A 22,154-nucleotide genomic window follows, 5' to 3' on the forward strand; every position below is an offset into this window, starting at 1 on the left:
TTTTCAAGATTTATTATCATTTGTTATGTTTTTAAGTCTGTCCATTAAAAAAAGTCAACTTGTATTTGTGCAAAACAAATAATTGCACGTTTTCTGTCCTAAATGTTTGATATAAATAACTTTTAATAAATGGTATAACAGTAATAACTTTTGTTTAATTTTTCAAATTATCCTGAATAAACTCTGTAAAAAGTTTATTTTTAAACTGTTTACCTGTGACAAAATACGTATTATAATGGAGAATGTGCTTTTATAAATGAATTTGAATATTCAAATGAGGCATCTTAAATATGCTTCAAAATTGAATTATGGACATGATATTTAATTAATGTGTACTGGACAATATACTAACACCTTTTTATTCTGCCTGAATGTTTTTTTATCTTTTTAATAATTTTTATTTTATAGGTGAAACGCAGATTTTAAATTTTCAGGTAAGGTTTTATTTTTTTTATTTTTTAATTAACTGTGAACAAGTATTCTGTATGAAAAAATAATTTCTTTTTTAAATTTCGAGCAAATATTTTTGAACAACTTATTCATGGATTAAAAGAATTAACTCTACTAGTAAACCAATCATTTGTTTAATTGATATTAAGTTATTGTAATAATTAAATCTTTTGTGCACATTGAAGTTTTGAAATAAACTAGTATGTTATTACATAATTATATCATTTGCCCCAATATATGATGTATTTCAAACTTTATAAATGGATATGTTTTTTAGTATTCAAATATTACTTATTGAAGAAATAATATGCTACCTTAAGAAATTACATTTTTTTAAAATTCTGATAACCTCAACAGATTGGAGAATGGGGACCTGGTAAGTACAACTTGACGGTGTCTGGAACAGGAGGGCTTACTTTTCGTAATGAAACAGCTTTGGAATATGAACATAAAAGCTATTCTGTATTCATCCAAACTGATAAAGCCATCTACAAACCCAGTGAGCTAGGTACGATAATAACATAGCACTATTAATAATATATATTTGTCATCATTTGAAATTGTATAGTAAACCAGATACATAAACAAAATCCAAATATAAAACTATCCATAAACTTTAACTAGGTCGAAATGTGTTCAAACTGCAAAGTAAAATTTCCTGAGAAACACTCAACTTGTATAGTCATTTGGTTTTAAACTGTTTAGGGTTTTTGTTATTTATAATGCAACTATGATGGCTTTTCTTGAAACTTTATTTATCAAAGTTTGTTACATTTAAATCTTTTCTATTGGAACTGAACACTGTGTTGGTTTACTAAATTACTAACTATATTTTGTTTCATAGATTCTGTAGTACACATTGCAAACTTTTGAATTAACTATTGGACTAGGGCTTTGTTGAATTTCCAATACTTGTTAATTAAGAAACAGTATGTTTACCCCCAAAAAATACATATTAATATCCAAATATAATGTTATACTATTGATTTATTAAAGTAGTATGTATAAATGTTATTTAAAACTAGTGCTAAGATGTTATATTATCAGTTGATATAAATTAATGATTACTTAGTAATATGTATGGATAAGTTTTGTTGTTTAAGTTAATTTGTGTAAAACTAGTGCTAATAGAAATGCTGTTAATTACATTGTCTGCTATCAATTTCTTTTATTGTGGTTACTTGCTACCTTGGATAATGGATTTTATTAAATTCTCTAAACTTTTTAAATGTAAATATGATAGATTTGTGATTCACAGTTGTAAACTGAATTACATAATAGTTTAGAATATGTTCTGTTTAAGGTTTTGCAAAGATAATTAAATGAAAATTACATTTTAACAGGACAATTAATTTGTAAAAATGTTTTTACAGTCCAGTACAGAGTGATTGTTGTCAACCCTTTCCTCATTCCTAGTGTGACAGGTGCTATAGATATCCATATCACGGTAAGCATCTTTTGTCAACACAGAGGTAAGTTTGTTTCGTCATTAGTGGTACTATATATTTTTGTACTGGTTGCATCATTTTGTGACTTGTGATACTCGAAATGTAGCACAAAACCTTAATGACCACCAACTAACTTTAAAGTAACGCTACTATACTAAAATGTTTTCATTGGTAAAAGAGTAGCTCAAGAGTTGGCAGTGGGTGGTGATGACTAGCCACCTTCTGTCTAGTCTTACATTGCTAAATTAGGGACAGCTAGCATAGATAACCCTCATGTAGCTTTGTGCAAAATTCAAAACAAACCAAACCAGCTAAAATGTTTTCAGTTTTTTATACTACCTGTCACAGCAGTAAGTGGTGATAGAAATCATCAGTGTTTAAGGCCCATTTAAAACCTTGCTAGGCATTAGCATGTATAAGAAATCACATCAGTTAATTTTAGTTACTTATGATAAATAAAATAAAATAAATTTATTATTGTGTATTGGATGTACTACTAATGAATGCATACAATGAACTTTTAATCTAGTGAATTAAAAACTGTTCATATACAATAGAGGGAGTTTTGAAATTGAAAATAGTATAGAGGGGAATTCTGAGTGCTTATAAACTCTTTATTTCTATAACCATTGTGAGACTAAAATAAACAGTATTTTTAGAGGTTTCACTTTCTTTTATAGAGAGTTATAAAAATAGTCCATATGAAGTACTTCATTTACCTGTCTTTAGATGTACCCTCGTGTGTTTGGGGGATGAATAGTTTGCTTACTCATCTTTAGGTGTAACCTCGTGTGTTTTGGAGATAGTCTGCTTGCCTGTCTTCAGGTAATTCGAAGTGACTCTTCACAGTACAGCTTGTAGCTTCTGTATGTGTCACACTGTTTCCATTACACATCACATGGAATATTTGAGTTAGTTAGGTACCCATCAGTTCTTTCACACGTGAAACTTCACCCGTTATACTCTGTAGAATAGTGTCTCTGAACTTCGCTTTTGTTTTCGTTTCTTGTTTTGTTAAATTTCACCATTGTGATTGCCTACTCGAACATAATGAATATGATTTATAGATTATTTTTGACAAGTAACATACTTGTATTAATTGCATGTTTATCTCTAATTTATGGTTCAACAATGAAACATAATTTTTAACAGATATTTTATTGTAGGATGGCAAAGGAAATATAATCAAGCAATGGCAGAGAGTATTTACATCAAAAGGTAAGACACAACTGGTTTATGTTTGCTTTTATTTTTTCTAACAATAGATAAGTTGCACCATTATGGAAAATATTTCATCTTGTGCTGAATGTTTTTTCAGTTATTGGAGGTTTAGGCAGACAGTGTTTTTTGTTATTCCTGCTTCACAATAACCCAAGAGGGATCAGATAACTGATTTAAAAGTTGTTTTTCATTACATATTCTTCAAATAAAGTATTTTAGGATCAAAAGATAGAATTAATACAAGGAATATATTTGCATAAAAGCAATTGCTAATCGCAGTCACAACACTTGTTCAAGTGTACATTAAAAAGATGCAAAAACAAAATAGAGATTAATTTCCACTCGTTTGTTTGCCGGCCATCTTTAGCTAAAACTGACATTGAGTCACATGTTCATAAATATTATTGTTGCTTTATGCACATCCTAGAGGTTCAGAAACGTTTTTTTTTGTACCCATTTTTTGTGGAATCAAACAAAATAAATTTGCTATTACTGGTTCATTACTGCACAAGTGTAACAAAATCTTACTTAATATTTATGTTATTAAAGAATATCCTAGCTGGATTAAAGTTCTTGTTTTTTTTGTTTTTTTTTTTTTTCAGGTATTGTGTCTTTAGACTTCCAGTTAGCAGATCAACCTGTTCTGGGAGCTTGGCATATTGTTGTGAATGTCTTGGTATGTTGTACTTGTTGTCTTCTTCTCTAAATAATTAATTTATTGATTTTTCAGCACTTAACTGGCTATTTTGAGCAGAAATTCAGCATTGCAATACTTCTACAAATTAAATTTCATACTTTTCACCTTATTTCTTAAGTTTTATAATAGTTAACTCTTAGGATTGTTGTTTTTAAACAACAAAGATAAAGATGTTCTTCAATTTAAACTTTTTCTTTATAGGATGAAGAACTTCTATTTAATAAATTTGGTTCTAGAACCTTAGTCATTGGCACTGAAGAATTTAACTGTATAATTATTTTATTGTTTCTCAAGGTGTGTTGTTTGCACAAAATATACACACTACTGTTATGATTTGGATGTATTATTTAATTAAACTAGCAGAAACACCACTTTACAGGTGGCTGTTTGTTCTAGTAATTATTAATCATTGTATTCATACTTCATTGAAAACAAATTTAAGAAAAGTGAAAATTTTCTACAAAAAGAATTTTTTATTTTATTTTTTCTGAGAAGTAATGCATGGGAAAAGTGTTCCTATTGTGCTCTTTAATCATACGGAACTCATTGAATAAAAATGATTAAATGTCCAAAGCTCAACATTTTCCTAAGTTTTATTAATATAAACTATACTGTTTTTATATATTAAAAGTAATACTATTTATTGAAAAAATAAGTTTCTTACTACTACATTTAAAAATTTTATCAATAAAGATGTAATCAAACCTCACCTGAAAGTGAAAGTCATGTTCTTGTTAGGAGTAGAGTATTTTTATTTGAAATTGTGTTCTGTTATAAAGAAATGTTGTACATGCCACAATTATTTTTATAATTATCTGAATCTTGAATAACCAAAGTATGAAATGTTTTATATAGATTTTTGTTTGTTGTACCATTCGGTAGATGGCGCCACACATATTTATTATTTTGGGCACAACCATAGATAGATATATATACACATACTGGATAAATTAGAGTAAGATAAAATTTTAAAAGGTGCAGACCAGTTAAATATTGTGTGGTGATTACAACGTATGTAACCTGTCACTCTTTCTCACAAAAACTTACAGGCAGAATCCATTCAACTAGTAAAAACACTGTAGTATGTTTTTAATCAAAGTGAGTGATGTATGAGATGAGATGGAGGAAAAGGCACAAGGCAACAGTAAAATCGGGAAACTTTGAGAGTCTCTTAATTATCACAGATCTCTCCAGACCAATCACAATAAAAACTAAGTACACATGTATGAGATATAAACACACAGAGGAATCTATGATTTATTGATCTGACCTGTCACACTCTGTCACATTTTTTGACAAAACTTTGCAGACAGAATCACAAAGTGGGTGATGTCTTAGATGAGATAGATGAAAAGGTACAAGGCAATAGTAGAACTTAGAAACTTCAAGGCTTTTTTGAACCAAGTGTTTTGTAGCAACTTGCTTATAAATAAACTACACAATAAATTCAGATTTCTCAATCACTATAGATGACTGTAAGAATGTATGGTACAAAAACATATGATATACTCATATGTTACCTACTTACAGCCTGCATTTCATGGAACTTAAACTGCACCTTGTACTGAAACAATGCTAAAGAAAAATGTGTAATTATTAATCTTTTATAACCAAGTATACATTTGTTATGGTATTTCAGCTACTTTCTGTACGTTTTATTAACTACTGAAGTTCATTAACACGAATACTCCAACTTGATCCCATTAAAATATTTTGCATTACTTTTACCAAGTAACATCAGTTAAAACTGTTTTATCACATATGTAGTGTAAGTATTTCTGTTACTTCAGCCTTTTGTAAAAATACTTGTTACATGTGAATTATTTCATTGTTAAAAATTGATATATCTTTCCACTAATTTTGTTGAAAATAACAGGTGTACTGTATCTTCAAACAATACATTGTGGGTCAGTAATAAAGGCTCACTTATATCACAAGATTTTAATGTCAATATCAAATCCTTTGTTTCAATTTGCAAGTTAATAGTTACATTCTTTTTGTGTGTGTGACCCATACAGTATTTGTAAATGACTTCATGTAATGATTCATTATCCAGGTAAGACCACATATACACACATTTATTCGTACACATACATATTTCCATATACACATATTTTCAATGTATTTCATCACATACGTTAAAAGGTTGAACTGGACTGCCTTTGATTGTCACACAAATTATTTTAACAAAGTGCTTGGGTTACAACATGCAGATTATGTTTCAGTAACTGCAATATAGTAATATTCTGTCAAACTCAGTTTTCCTTTCAGGCATCACACAACAATCACAACAGAATTCACTTTAAAGACTGTTTAGCTAAACTACTCATATGTCAAGATTAAATGTTTCTGCTGTTGCTACAGTGTATATCAAATAAATATCCTGACAGAGCACAGCTCTCACAGCAAGTGATTAAGTTCACACTCTTTGTGTGTCCCAGAAAAGATGTAGCTGTATTTTCTGTAGAGTTTTTGCCAATGTTCTAGACCAGGTGAGTGATCCCCGTAAAATGTTCTACCTTAGAAAAGTTGCTGAGTGTCTCAAAAATGAAATGTCAGAAGACTTTCTCAGCTGTTGATAGACTATGTATTTCATCTACTAATGCCAATTCCCTTAACAATGTTAACCAAGCAACTATCATTTAACATCCTATGAATACATCTCTTGTATTTGAACTTACTTGATAGCTCAGAAAGCTAGGGTTTTATTAATCTTGGGATCATCAAACCATCCTAACTTTAGATAATTGAGTGGTAATCATACAGTGTGGTTGCATAAACAATATCACATGTTATATGAAAATTTCACATACTCTAACACCTAATAAATTTAGATTATATTGTAGTAATACATAATAAGTTTAATGTTTTCAGGTGAACTGAACTAACTTAAGAACTGTATTGGATAAGTTCATTGAACTGGAGATTTGGCAGTTTATGGTATTATGGAACATTGCAGAAGGTATAGAGGCTGAGCTTAGATCTAAGAATATATACTCTGAATAAAGTGTAAGGCACTATAAACATAATGCTTATTAGTACAAGGACAAAAACAGTGCATACTTGTATGAGCATTTCAACAACCAGCTCTACTAGATCAGACATAATTTTGGCAGTATTAATTACTTGGAGAGTTACACAAAGAAACTGCTCATTTGACTAGGAGAAGGATGATGCAGTATTTTTACAAGCCAAGTCTGTGTCATCTGATATAAGCATGAGAAACAAAGCTGTAAGGCAGTGCTGGAAGTGAGATGCTTCAATACTTTTCTAGACCCACTTGCTAAAATTTTTGCATATTCAGTACTAATAATAAATTCAGAATAAATATTGATCCTTAGGAAAGATAAACATCTGGTATATTCACATACCACATCATTATAGTAGTGAAATCACATAAAAATATAGTAACATGTCTATCTTTGTTAATTTTGTTTTTATCCACATCAGTTATTAATTTATAATTTTTAGAGGTGTATAGTGATTATAATGATCATTTTGTTATTGATGTTATTCATTCTAAATATGTTACTCTTTACTGTAGACAAGTCTGAGCCTGTTTACTTGTTTGGTAACGTTAACTCAAAAATAATCCTCTTTATCGATCTCTGTTATATTTTCAATTCTAGGGCCAGAGCTTTAACAAATCATTTACTGTTGCTGAGTATGGTGAGTATACAATAAAATGTTTTTATTAATCTTGGCATGAAGTTCTTGACCTTTTTTTTTTAACCAAAAACTAGAAAAATTTGCCATAAATATATCCTTACCAAATATGTTTGTGTGAAAGTTATTTAAAGTGAAATGGAAAAAGGGTTAAAATGAATAATAGCAAATTTCAGTAAAACTGTCTTTAACATTTTCAATATCAAAATACTTCTGTGCACTAAACACTACCAAATGGCTAAAAACTTAAAACTTTATATTGTTAAATAACTTTCTTAAGCAAAGTATTAAATTAATTTTAAATGTATTAAATTATATACCATGTTTTATTAGTACATAGTATAGAAGAGTTGTATGTGGAAGGAACCTATTATTTGTGTGTGTATGTTTATTAGTGTCCCTAAATCCATCTATACATTATTCAATATCTGTAACTATAACTAGAAGACAAGTATGTAAGTAACATAGCATAATAGGCTGCCTAATAATAACAGAAACAAACACATCTTTAGCTTCTGTTTACTTCCAAACCATAAATACACACTTTAAAAAACAGTTTATAACAAATACTTTGATTAATTGCAATGAGGGCCTCCTTTTCTACTTATTTCTCATTCTTGTTTTATATTTGCACTTGGAGATAATTTTGTGCGACTGTTAAATTTTTTTTTCATCTAATAGTTAATGTTTTCACACGATTTGTCTTCTTACAGTTCTTCCTACCTTTGAAGTGAAGATTGATCTTCCTCCTTATGCCACTTACAACAAGTCTTCCATTGTTACAACTGTTAGAGCCATGTAAGTTTTTCTTTATAAACTTCTGAAAGTTGAAATAGTGTTTATTTTGGATATCTAAAAGTCATTAGCATTATGGTTTTGTAGCAATATCCCAGTTTGTCTACTCCTGTTAGCAATAGATTAAATGAAAATAAACACACAAAAATACAATCACCAGGTTGTCAAATACAGAATAAGGTTTAGATACAAAAATCACTTTGTTTTTAAAACTGACAAGGAGCTTTTGTATTTATAATGTTTACAATATGGAGTAATAGACTTTTAAAACACTTGCACATCAATATTTCTTATGTACCTGCATATCTATGTGTGTATATATATACTACAAATATATCATATGAAAAAAACCTAGCTTGTTCTCAAGACATTATGATACTGCTTTAAAATGTTTTTTTTTTCATTTACAATAAAGTGTTTACCAAGTTTACAGAAAAATATAAAACATTTATTTTGATATATGATTACTTTATAATAGAATAAATTGGAATAAATCAGTTTTGCAGAGGTAACGATAGAGTTGATGTCGTTCGATAGGTATCTTATTTCTGCGGAGTGAATTCACAAATCTTATTCTTATGCAAAGTCAATTAGGAATAAGTTTATAAACTTTGAGACAAAACTTTTTCCTGAATTTTGTTTGGATGCATGTACTTCAGGCTAATAGACTAAAGCTGTGACCAAAGAACTACATTCAATCATGTATATATGATATAATGAAAATTATTGGCCCTATTTTGGTAAAATTAGGTTTCATGCCTTGCTGTAGAAAGAAGAATATCAAATAGTAATTCATAAAGTTCATATATGACTTGGATATGTCTGAGAATATATTGTAGTTGTTATTAATGAAACAAATATATGATGTGATTTAAAAGTCATGCTTTACAATGATAAATACTGCTCTTATTAAGATTTTTGTAAGACTGGTTTCTGTGTCCACTTTTTTTTTATGTTTGTGTGTAAAAAGTTAAAATGTCATTAACTTTGCAAGACTCTAAATTATCCTTTTCTGATATAATTAGTGTACATTTTGAATAGTTATAAGGTCATTGCTGAAAATTATGATAACGTGCAACTTTTTGCATCACCCTGTATTAATAATCAAAAAGAAAGGCTTTCAGTCCTTAGAAAATAAATAATTTGTTTCAAGAAAGCTCGATGTTGATTTAAGTTAGTACTACTATGACATGAACTTTAATATCCTTTGTGGTTTATATAACTAAATAATGACAGGATTCTTGTGCTATTACAGATATTACTGGTGAAAGTGTAAACTTAAAATTATGCTGATTGGCATTAATTATTACACTCTGTAAAGAACACTCGTAGTGAGCTTGAGAAACATTTGTTAGTATTGTATAAATTTATGTTTGTATCTAATGTACAATTTATTAGAACCCCTACATGAAACCTTAGTCATTAGTAAACTAACAGTATGGTTCTTCATCAGATATACCTATGGTAAGCCTGTGAAAGGAGATCTTACTCTTACAGTTGCTCCACGCACCAGATACAACATTTTGTCTGTTAGGCCATACGAATCTATTCAGAGGAAAGTCAAGGTGAGATTTTGCCCACAGCTTCTACTTTTGTCTTTAAAACTGTGTAAGCTCTTCATATTTTTACTTTAATTTCTGCTGATTTGAATGCAGTTTAAAACCATAGTAATAGTTTTATATAAAATAATCTTTTAACATTTAAATGCTTGATATTTAGCAACATGGATATAAACAGGAGTTGACTTAACGTGATAAATAATTTGGGAAACTTGACAGTATAATAAGACTAACAACTACAGCTAAAGTGTGGTAAATTACAAAAATGATTAAGAAAATTTAAAGAAAAAAACATAAATAACATCTGCAGATGACTTGTATACTTCACTAGGTAAGGATCTGATTTCAGATTCTAGGTAAGGATCTAACATGTAAATAACATCTGCAGATGACTTGTATACTTCACTAGGTAAGGATCTGATTAACTGAAACTTAATTTTTTTATATTGAATTTTTAATCATTTTCTTTATATCTTACTCAGTTGTTGTTTTTTAATGCTTACAACATTTTAAAGTACATTGAGATATTGGAATAATGCATTGAAACTACATACTAAATGCTTATTTACAGTTTAAATGTATCAGTGTGTGTGTGTGTGTTTTCTTATAGCAAAGCCACATCAGACTATCTGTTATCTGCTGAGCTCACCAAAGGCAATTGAACTCCTGATTTTAGCATTGTAAATCTGTAGACTTACCACTGTACTAGCAGAGGGCAAATGTATCTTATAAAAAGAAAATATATATATATATATAATGGAAATTTGTGTAACAGCTATAAACTTTAAATTTTATCACTCCACTTTTATTTACTGGTAACCTAGACTAGTCACCATAATGTTTAATTTAGTAAAGTTTATGTTTTTTAAGCACAAAGTTGCCCAATAGACCATCTATGTTCTGCCCATCAAGGGTATTGAAACTTGATTTTTAGCATTTCAAGACTGCTAAATTACAATGAGCCAGTGAAGAGAATTTAGTAAAGTAATCCATTTTATATTTAAATAAAAATAGAAAAAAATATGTAATTTTATGCAATATTCTGTAAGACAAAGTAAATCAAAAATGTATTGATATAATATTTTGATATTTTTTTATTTACTATCATTTTGTTTTTATGTATATGTCCATTAAAGAATTGGAGAATAATATTGTATATATTTTTTAATTCTTTGTCATAATGAAACATAGTGTTACATAACCTGGCATGCACTATGCAAATAAAATAAACTCTAAACTGTGACAATTTTCCTTAGTCTAATAATAATAGGTCTGATAAATTATATGCATTTTGTGAAGGAAAAATTTATTATGATGATAGCATAAGGTGAATGAAAATCTTCACTGTAAGTTATTTGGGTAAGTTATCCTAATATTTAATTCTTGCATATAAAGTTTATATTATCAAAAAAATTATTTTTAATTTATTTTTGCAGATTGATGGAACTGTAGACATTCCTTTGACTTTACAAAGAGATTTAAAATTACGGAAAGACTTGTTTAGAAGAGAGATAGAGTTCTTTGCTCTTGTGGAGGATGGGTTGACCAGCAGGAAATACAACACTACTAACACTCTGTGGATTTATGATAATGAAGTTAAAGTTCAGTTAATCAAAACATCTGAAACCTTTAAGCCTGGTCTGAAATACACATGTTTTGTAAGTCATTGTACACGTGTATTTATCATCAGATAGATACAGACATATGAAAATAAGTTCTCTAAATTCAAAACATTTCTGTCTTTCCTTAAATATTAAATATGTTAAATATTGAACATTAAATAACTGCCTATAATTAGAATATTTATAAGATTGAAAATATCTGCAAATGTATTGTTTTATATGTTTAGATATTGCATATGTATGTTGTAATGTTAGTAATATTTATATATGTTTCTTTGAATGCATAATATTAAAGATAAACTCACTTAAATAACAGTGGTAGATCAACCAGTACTATAGAGAAATTTTGTTAGTTACAAAATAATTGGCACAGTAAGATTTACTTTATGAAGTAATTAAAAACAAAATTGTCTTTCAGTCTCTCATTGTGTTGTGTATGTTGTAATGAAAAGTGATTTACTCAGTTAAAATGTCTGAAATAAGTAAATATATAGTTAAGAAAGTAACATATATGAAATTCTGAAGCAGTTGTTAATTGTTGTGGTTTGGCATAATGAAATAGTTGGATAACATAACCACAAATATGTTTACTTCAAAATCTAAAACCAAGTTAAAATGGAAAGATTAAGTGTATTTTGTATTGCATCTGAAATTATTTATAAATATGGAGCTGAACATCAGTGTTATATACTCTCCAAAGCCCTTCCAGGAGAGTAGGTTATTCCTCATGAGTCTTTTGTTCTTGCAGCTAAAAGTTGCCTATCAAGATGATACCCCAGTGGATGACAGAGAAAATCAGCTGAAGCTGAGATATGGATACTCTTATAATGAAAGTTCTTGGAAAACATCATTTTATTGGGTACCCAAGAATGGCCTAGTTAAACTTGAATTTTATCCTCCTAATGAGGATGATATTTATGTGTTAGGGATGCAGGCCGAATTTCGAGGACAGATTCACTACATTGACGGTGTTGAAGCAGCACGTTCTCCCAGTAGAAACTTTATACAAGTTACCATGCTAACACCTGTTCCAGTGGTTGCTCAGAATGTTGAGTTTGAAGTGAATGCAACAGAACCTATATCTCAGCTTGTCTATCAGGTATTATTTTTGTACATTAGTAAGTTATACACTTACTTTATAGATTTTTCATGTTTTCTTATCTTTTATTATATTTTCCTTATCTGTATAATGCTTTACATATCTTATCAAGCTAATTGTAATTTTTGTGTTTTCTGCATTACTTATGTTTTTGACTTGTATCTATTGTTTTGTATGTTAATTTGCAGCTAACTTTCTTTTAGCATGTTTTTTCTATTAAGAATCAGTTTGTGTTTTTTGTATAATTTGGTATGTTTTTACAGGGTTATAGACATAAGTAATATTTCAATATTTTTGTTTAAGAACACCAAATACCTGTTTTATGCTATTTTCCATCTCATTTTTTAATAATACTGTGGAGTTTTAAAATAATGAAAAAATTTTAAAAGGAAACTCTCACAAACACCTACTTTTATTTACAAATATAAATGCTTTTTAAAATTAATTGGGTACACTCATTTTTCCTTAGTTTTTATGAGTCAAAAATTATTAGACTTAACCCTATTTAGAAGTAAGATGACCTATAACTTTTTCATCAGGTTATGGGAAGAGGAGATATTGTGTTTGCTCAAACAGTAAAAGTACCAGATGTGACTATGCACAAGTTTAGTTTCTTGCTCACTCATCGCATGGCTCCAAAGGCCCGAGTAGTGGTGTATTATGTTCGTAAAGAAAACAAAGAAATAGTAGCTGATTCTGTCAACTTTGAAGTGGATGGTGTTTTTAGAACAGGGGTCTGTATACTTTTCAGTTTGTATAGTGAATCTTTTGGTTTCATAAATATCTCATTGAAAGCTAGAAATACATTTTATGGTCTTTTACTTCTTGTTTTTCTATTATTATTATTATCAGTTGCCTCAAGGATAGCATTTTACCAGAACAGAACATTTTATGTTTATATCAAAATAATCATATGTAGCCCAAGTGAAGTTAAATTGTTTCAAAACAAAGAGTATATAGTTGTTTATTACAATATTTCACACTACCCCAATAATAAAACTGTCTAGGTTTGTATAAACAACATGTTCAAGTTTATTTCTTTTTCAAAATTATGACACCTCATTTATAAATAGTTTTTATTTAAAACTGAAACTGTCATCATATCATGTGAAATTATCCCTACCAAATTTCATTTACGTGTTCTTTCTCTTATAAATGTTTGAGTTTTTGCATTGATACACAACACTCAAGTAATTAATTGTTTGAAATTTAGATTTAAATGAGTTTCATAAAATATTAGATCCTTTCTTTTTAGAATGTCAATTAAGCATGAACACTTATGTTTACATACATAAATTTTCCTTTAGAGTTTCATGGTAAAGTAAGGGAGGAATTCAAACTAATCTTTGAAGTCAAATATGATTTTGTTTTTAAAATGCTTTTCTTGTCAGAAAAATTGCACTAAAGAAGAAAAATATTGGGATTATTTATTTTTAGGTTACCCTCAGTACAGATGTACAAACAACAAAACCTGGTGGCAGGGTAGCAGTGGAAGTCCAAACTAAGCCTAACGCCTATGTTGGAGTGCTAGGTATTGACCAAAGTATTCTGTTATTGAAATCTGGAAATGACATTACACAACAAGATGTAAGTGCTAACAGTTAACATTGTTTGACTTACTCCATTTTGTGACCTAGCCAAAAAATGTATGTTAGTATTTATCTCACAAAGTCACCTGAAGAAACTTCTAAAATTCCAAATGTAATAAATATTTTCAGCAAGGCTAAATAAAGTGCCATTTATGTAAATGAAGAAATCATGCAATGGGGGAGGATCTCAAATTAGATATAAATGAAACACAGTGGGTTTTTCACAGATATAATTCAAGCAATTAAGAGACTAACTACTATATTTTGCCCAATTAAGTTAAAATATATGAACTGGTTTATATAAGATTGAGATGGTGGAGCATCAAAACAGTCAGATCTTACTTCAAAGTTTTTTCTTTTCTTTTTGATGATCCATTAAAGTTTATTTTCAGAAATAGCTTGTCAATACTTTGGTTATTCACACAGTAAAATAATAATATTTTAACTTAAGTATTTCACCACATTTGACACTTTGACATTCCTTAACTTTGAAAATGAAATATGTTCAAACCAGATATTAGTGTCTATAAAATCTAATGACACAGACCTTAGTTAGAACAGTTTGCATTAAGATTTAATGAATAATTGAAATAAGTAATGCAGTTTTGTGAATTTATAGAACTGTGTAGATAGTTTAAATCTTTTCAGATTTATTAAGCTTACTCTAAATGAAATGTGAAGTCCTGTTAAATAATTATTTTAGGAAGTAATGCCTGTTGAAAATTTTGAAAAACTTGCTCAAAGCAGCTCTACAAAGTCATTCATAATTTGCTAAAGTTTTACGATGAATAAATACTTGATACATATTTTGATCTATTTTACAACTTGCAAGGTTGTTTATAAAAAAAAGTTTATCGTACCAAAAGTGATCTAGTAAATATAATGACTGTAACAAGTTGTCAAGGTGTCATCAGCCTTAGAAGAATATGTAGAAGTGGTCTTGTTCTGATATGAGTAAGGTGCCCTTTAAGTCTCATGTATACAAACCTCAAACATGCATACAGCTTAAAAATATATTTGTTACATTTTGAATATAAATGAGTTGATGCTGTTCGTACAGGTTATAGAAGAACTTGGCACTTACGATGCTGGCAAGGAAAACAAATTTTGGCCTCCATGGTACAAGCGACGGAGGAAGCGTTCCCTTTGGTGGCCAGGTTCTAGTTCTGCATCTCAGATATTTAGTGTAAGTTTATTATTAATAAATATTTAATTAATTTAATGATCCTTCGTGTTTTTTTTACAAACTGCTATCTGTAAGAAAAAAGCAAACTGTATAAAGTTTACAAAATGTGCAGTCTCATTGCAGTTTAGTTAAACATGTATACCAGTTTTATAGTTTATTAATATATAAATTCATGCTCGTGTTTTATGGACATAACCATTTAAAGGGAGAGAAATGATCTTATACATGAAATGTTGTAGTTTTGCATTCACTGTATCACATCTGATTTACTATTTTATAATAATTATATGAAGTTTATGGTGTTTGTTATTTTAAGGATTCTGGGGTTGTGATCCTAACCAATGGTCTTGTGTACAAGTATGAAGAACTGAGTAAGTGTCGTATGTTACATAAGCTTTACAATTTGATTTTACTTAGAATTTTTTCACATTTATTAAAAGTATTGTTATCATTTTTCACAGTAATTTTATGCAGTTTTGTGCACTGAAACTCACCTTCTGCAAACACAACAGTTAAATTTTAAATAATCAGTTATATTATAACAAATAAAAGTGCAAGTACTACACTTAAGTTTACATCAATGATGTGGTAATTTTAACATTATAGCAGCTCCTCTGAACTATTTTCCAGATTTAAACAGTTTAATTTGCAGTTCTTACCCATCTTATGGTGGGATCATAACTTCAAAAAAATTATGAACTTGTGAATCTAGGTTGGGTAGTCTTGTGGTGGTAGCTAATGTGAGAAGCTTAATAAATTAGGCATTAGCTCACAAACCTGAATATGAAAATTATAACCAGTACAAGTGCTAAGACTTTAAGTGGCTTTTAAAAGTATAGATAATGATTTGTATTAGAAATGCAAAATATGATTTGTAGATGATAATGGTTTTAAAAATGGTATTATAAAGTTGAATTTATTTTCACTGAAATGTGTTGTTTTTTTTCCACACAAGTAATTTTTGTTTGAAGTATTCTATAGATCCAATTCAGTAGCCTTTGAAGAAATTGAAGATGATTATGCTTCACCATTTTTGGAAAATGTTCAGTCTGTAGATAACAAAGATGTTAAACTTCGAAAATATTTTCCTGAAACATGGCTTTGGAGTAACACAGAAGCAGGGTATGGTTATTAACCTTTAGAATGGAATGGCCAGAATGAAGTTAGGCAGATCTAATAAAATGAAATATTTCACAATATTTTTCTATAGAATCTTTACCATTCTTGTGAAAACAAATTTATCTGTTGAAGACAAATTTTAAAATTAAAATATGAATTGTTCTCTTGAAGCTATAGTACCTTGTTGAAAAAACAGTTTAATTATTCCCCTTTCCCTTATGAGAATAGGGATAAACTTGTTGTACTGTTTACATATCATACTTTATAATTCATATTCATCAACACATGTTCACATATATCTCCCTTTATCCAAGTTGTATGATATTAATAATTATATATTGATGAGACGATTTTGGACATAGGACATTGGTGATGACCTAAGGTACTATGGGTTGTTAGGCAAGATACAAATTGGGGGCTCATAGTATTTGATGCTAAAAAAAAAGACAGAACTTGTGCAACAGAATGATTAGGTACTGTTGTTATTGGGTCAGATGTGTGATGTTTGGGTTTTGTATCTTTGTGTATATGAATCACTTGAAGTTATCAGTAGAGGAACATCAGAAAAAAGGGCTTTAGACTCTCCAAGAGTGTATACTACTGAATATGTTTTGCACTTTCAACTATGAACACATTTTTACACATTTATCTGAACCTTAGGGGTCTCTAACTGGGCCATTTAATCTGTGTGTATAAGGTGACATTGATGTTCAGAGCTCTGATGTTCCAACACTTCATACTATAAAACATTATTATATAAGTTGTTTTATTTCTATCATACCTTACTGGCTGTATAGGAAGTGAAATCATTTCCATAGTTTTCATTTACTTTGAACCATCTTACATGCTCGCAAAGATTTGTAATTTCCATTAGGTTGTAAATTTTTTTTGAAATGATGTTTTGTGGCTAATGTATTATGTTCTCTTAATTCTATTTTCCTATCTACTGGAATATTCGTCCTTTGTTTAAAATTTCAAAGTATTGTATATTTCATAGGTAAGAAATGATGTACTTAAAAACTATTTTAATAGAAATTACTTAAATGAGTAACTTTTATATCTCTTAGAAATACTTTAGGTACCACTACTAAGTTATATAATTCTGCTACTAGTTTTATTTTTGGATAGGAAAGTATCTAATTAATATGCTGCAGGTAGGCAGATTGTTTTATGATTGCCAAAATTAAAATAATAGTCTAATAACAGTATATCAAGAGTTAACCATGTATTACATTCTAATTAAGAGTTAATGATGATATATGATATAACTAATTGCTTTCATTCATGTGAGAATTTACCTAATTAGTATTTGCAGTGCAATATATCATGTATTAAAAGCTTGATCAACCCCATAAGCAAATTGATTAATTTTGCTCTAAATGGAGGATAACATGTTTTAGAGCAATAGTTATGATTGGCAGTGGTAAGATTTTGTCATATCTAAAAATTACTTACATTCAGGTCCTTTGATTGGATATTCTGGCCTTGGTCTAAAATTTTATTTTTGTAGAATTCCCCTCCATCTTTTTTTTCAAGATATGAATAACAGAATTTTATGCAAGTTAATTATTGGTTGTCCTAATGATTCTGGCCATTCTGAAAAACCTTTTATCTAACAAGTGAAACTTGCCTAAGCCAACTTCTAGTTAACATCTATAATCTAATGCTTTGCACTTATTATATTATAGCATTACTTTAACTTGCACCACACAAAATTCATGCTGCTTGCTTGTTTGTTTTTAATGCTTGTTAAATGTATGAGTGAACTGGAGAAAAACTTTCAGTTTTGTGTATTATTTGCTAGAACTGTAAGATACGCTTTGCATTCATCTGCACAGACCATGATGTTTGTGGGATATGTGTCTAAACTGTGCTTTACAGGAAACATCCAGATGTTTTATTCACACTGGTTTAAGTGGAAACATTTTTCTTTTGGTCAGTAATTATGTTGTGAAATATTTATAATGAAACAATAATTTTGGACTGAGTTTTAGTTTTGAGCTAAATGTTATGTAATATTTCTCATCTTCCATGCTTGTTTATCAATGTTAATAGGTCTGACTGAAGTTGTCTACATCATATTTGAGAGTTAAATGAGGTTAAATCTTTGAGGTATTTAATAAGCTGTGTCCTTAACTAGAAAAAAAATTATCCTAACATTGTTAGAAAAACATGGATATTCTAGGTTACTTTTTTGAGTATTGAAATAACATTTACATTGTAATTGTCATCTCTGCTTTCAAAGTTAATCTTATTATTTAATAAACTAGGTTTAATTACTGCTTGTGGATATGAACATTTTATATTTACTGATGAACAAGATCTGTTTGGGGCCAAAATACCATTCTGAGATCAATCATTGCAATGTGCATTCTTTGACAATTTTATTTAATGTAATTACAATTGGAGTAATACAGGAAAGGTTTTCTGTATCATAATATGGAAAAGTAGTTGTTGGATTAAATTGTTGTGGTATTTTTTCCACTGCATAATGCTGTGAAATGTAGCTTTGGTGTTAATGATACTCTTTGCATGATGGTGTGAACTGTAGCTTTGGTGTTAACGATACTCTTTGCATGATGATGTGGTGTTTTCTGTTTATGCATAAAACATAACATAAACTTCTAAAATATTTTACTTGTTCTATGTGGTTGTTGGTGTGAGAACTATTAATAATGAGACTTAGAATACATTACCAACACTTTAATTGAATGTTAAATGCTCTGCTCTTTTTATTCCTTATTGAGGCATTTCTTAAACTTTTTTTCATCCATGACACCCTTTGATAAAAATTATTTCTTCCATGCTCACTCTTTTTGTTGCAGTAATTACTCATTTTCATTAATTAAAAATATAATAGAATTCTTAATTTTACATTATTGCACTATTGACTCGACTCTAATCATTTGTGCCTCCTGGGGTATTCACCCCCACATTTTGGGAAATGCTGCCTTAAGGTATAAAATGATGTTTGTTTGTTTTTCTTCTTTGTATCTTGAAATTGTTTTTAACTCTGTTTAGGTGTCTCATCATAAGTAACACAGTGTTTAATATTTTAAACATTCTAACAAGACAAACAAACATTGATATATTAAGCACATCCTGTTTCACACAGAGAACTGGATTTTCTGAAGCTTGTTGTAAGCTAGTCTCCCTCAAACCTAAGAGTAAAGATGTATTGACCAAAGCAGTCAGAATGAGTTATCAATGCAGTGTTGTTGTTTTTTCTTTAACTGATTGAGCTGTAGCAAAATATTTAATCCTTTTTTTTTCCAATTTTCATCTTTTATGTTTAAAAATTATGCTTTATTTACTGTTCTCTAACACATATAAAATATGTGTGTGTGTGTATATCATTTTGAGATAGAAATTCCTACTTCAGCTGTGTTTATGGAGCATGGATTGTTCCAAGATGATTTTGTGAGATAATAAAATACTTTCAATGTGATTACACAGTGGTTGTCAGTGAACAAATATGAAACAATTAAAAAGAAGTCCTGGTGGTTAAGGCACTTGGCCTATATTACAGTCCTGCAATGGTTTTATTTTCTTGAAATTTCTACATGTTCAACAGAAATTCCAGAAATGATATCAATTTTTCTCTATCATGTAGAGATTTTTCACAAAATATCATGTGTACTTATACATAAGTTAATCATTTTCATTGAAATTGGATCATATTTTGTTATGCTTAAAATTCTGACTGGCTACAGATTTCTCTTAATCAAATGCTATGTGAAAATCTCGTGAATCATTCTAGAACCCAAAGATATTAATAACAAATTTTCGTTGTGTTAAGCAAAATAATAATTTATCTAAGTAGCAGTTTCTTTGTTTTTCTTCCCAATTTGTAAAAAAAATTCTTACGTGATTAAAAAATATATTATTTTCAAAATCTGCATAGCTGACTTATACAAAATCTGTTATTAAAACCAAAACAACTTTTATGAAGTTTAAATTTGCAGATCTGTGTAATCTTTGGGTTACTGGTTCAAATCCTGTCATCAGACATTCCTGCCCCTTTAACTGTAGGGATGTTGTTATGGTCAGCACCATTGTTTATTGATAAAACAATATCCCAAGAGTTGGCAGTAGTGGTGTTAACTAGCTGCCTTCTTTTTAGTTTATCACCTTAAAATTAGGGGTAGCTAGCATAGATATCCCTGATGTAGCTTTGTGCAAAGTGAAACAAACAACAAAAGAAATGGTAAAAATTACAAGAAATTTCTTTGTGTGCATGAACCGTGGCCATGTTCACATGTAATAGTTTGTATGGATATCTATAAACAATCAATGCATGATCTTTGTTATTTAATCAAATATGACTGAGCTATGCATGATGTTACATTGATCTCTTTCAATCATGGGGTAACTGGTAAGTGATGCATGATGATTGTTTTGTCTAAGCTGTTAACAAAATCTATTTTTTAGGTGTACCTGTTGTCCAGTTAAATTTTAAAATGTTGTGTTTATGAAATTAATGCACAAGTATGTAATACTTAAATAAGATGAATATTTTTCTATAATTAAATGTTGTCATATTAAGAGTTATAAACAATATTAGAAATATAAGCTTACAAGATTGAGTTTATTTTCATTCTAAAAAGTGCTGGTAAGATTTATGAGGATTTTAAGTTGAACAAAGATTTAGCACTTTAAGTAATACTCAAAGATTTAGCACTTTAAGTAATACTCAAAGATTTAGCACTTTAAGTAATACTCTTTTAATGTAAATCTATCCAAAAGCAATTGAGAGAAACAAAAAGACAAAAATTCTTCTTTAGTTTAAACAGTAGGTGATATCTCATAAACGTAGAAAAATAAAGCAATTTGACATAATTCACATACCATCACTGAGTTACACTGAACAAAATGTGATGTAATGAACTAATGTAAATGTTTTATAATACAATAAATATTAAATAACTAATAATTTGCAAACATATTTTATTGTAAAACAAGTAAAAGCATAAATCTTAAAAACTGTACTTCTTTAACCCTTTGAGTGCATAATTAAATTTCAAGTGAGTTCTCAAAGTGTCAGTTATCCATTTACAAATGAAATTTAGAATTTGACCATTTTTAGTACTATTTCAATATCAAAATCTATTAGTTGTGCTTTTGCCTAGTGATGTATGTACATGCAGTACTAAATTGGGTGAATTTAAAGATATATGAATATTCAGATTGTTTCACTATGAGGAAAAGATTTTGCAACAGCATGGGGTAAATATGCTTGTTGTACCAAACGACTATAAATATCAAGTCAGTTAAATCTGATTATAGCATCCAAAAGGTTAACATGTTTTAGTTAATTCCTTTGAGGCAAATAATGTGTGTGTACTACATCTTCCTTAGAAGTATTTCCGTATGTAATAAAATATAACTGAATTGAAATATGTTTTAAGTTATGGTCAGACATAACCCAAACCTTGTTATTAACAAAAGATAAATGTTGCAAAATATAGCTCCACTTGGGAAAATTTTCATTTTTATTAAAATAAATTCTACAGATATATTTATATCAATAAACACTTTAAATTTGATCATTGTAGAAAACAATGTGGTTAAAGGTATTTCATACTTGGCTCATAAGTAGTACTTGGGAATTATTTCGAGGAGGAAGCTAAGTGAAAAAACATCTCATCTTGTTTAACTGATACCATTGGATAATATCAGTATTAACCTGTGAAAAATATTAGC

The 22,154-nt window shown here is 29.0% G+C and overlaps 1 protein-coding gene across 2 annotated transcripts in view; it reads left to right on the top strand.

The window, feature by feature from the left end:
* Positions 1 to 22,154, top strand: part of LOC143239877 (CD109 antigen-like) — an 88,651-nt gene that overhangs the window by 35,071 nt on the left and 31,426 nt on the right. The window contains exons 4-18 of one of the 2 annotated variants that reach the window (XM_076481485.1): positions 409 to 434; positions 808 to 958; positions 1,824 to 1,897; positions 3,065 to 3,116; positions 3,722 to 3,795; positions 7,446 to 7,485; positions 8,196 to 8,280; positions 9,731 to 9,842; positions 11,273 to 11,494; positions 12,207 to 12,557; positions 13,097 to 13,291; positions 13,995 to 14,144; positions 15,207 to 15,332; positions 15,649 to 15,703; positions 16,304 to 16,454. In XM_076481485.1, the coding sequence (XP_076337600.1) occupies positions 409 to 434; positions 808 to 958; positions 1,824 to 1,897; positions 3,065 to 3,116; positions 3,722 to 3,795; positions 7,446 to 7,485; positions 8,196 to 8,280; positions 9,731 to 9,842; positions 11,273 to 11,494; positions 12,207 to 12,557; positions 13,097 to 13,291; positions 13,995 to 14,144; positions 15,207 to 15,332; positions 15,649 to 15,703; positions 16,304 to 16,454 (1,864 nt within the window). The remainder of the gene's footprint in view (positions 1 to 408; positions 435 to 807; positions 959 to 1,823; positions 1,898 to 3,064; positions 3,117 to 3,721; positions 3,796 to 7,445; positions 7,486 to 8,195; positions 8,281 to 9,730; positions 9,843 to 11,272; positions 11,495 to 12,206; positions 12,558 to 13,096; positions 13,292 to 13,994; positions 14,145 to 15,206; positions 15,333 to 15,648; positions 15,704 to 16,303; positions 16,455 to 22,154) is intronic. The other variant, XM_076481484.1, reaches the window with a different exon arrangement.

Source organism: Tachypleus tridentatus, chromosome 13 (genome assembly GCF_004210375.1).
Source record: "Tachypleus tridentatus isolate NWPU-2018 chromosome 13, ASM421037v1, whole genome shotgun sequence".
Classification (NCBI taxonomy): Eukaryota; Metazoa; Arthropoda; class Merostomata; order Xiphosura; family Limulidae; genus Tachypleus; species Tachypleus tridentatus.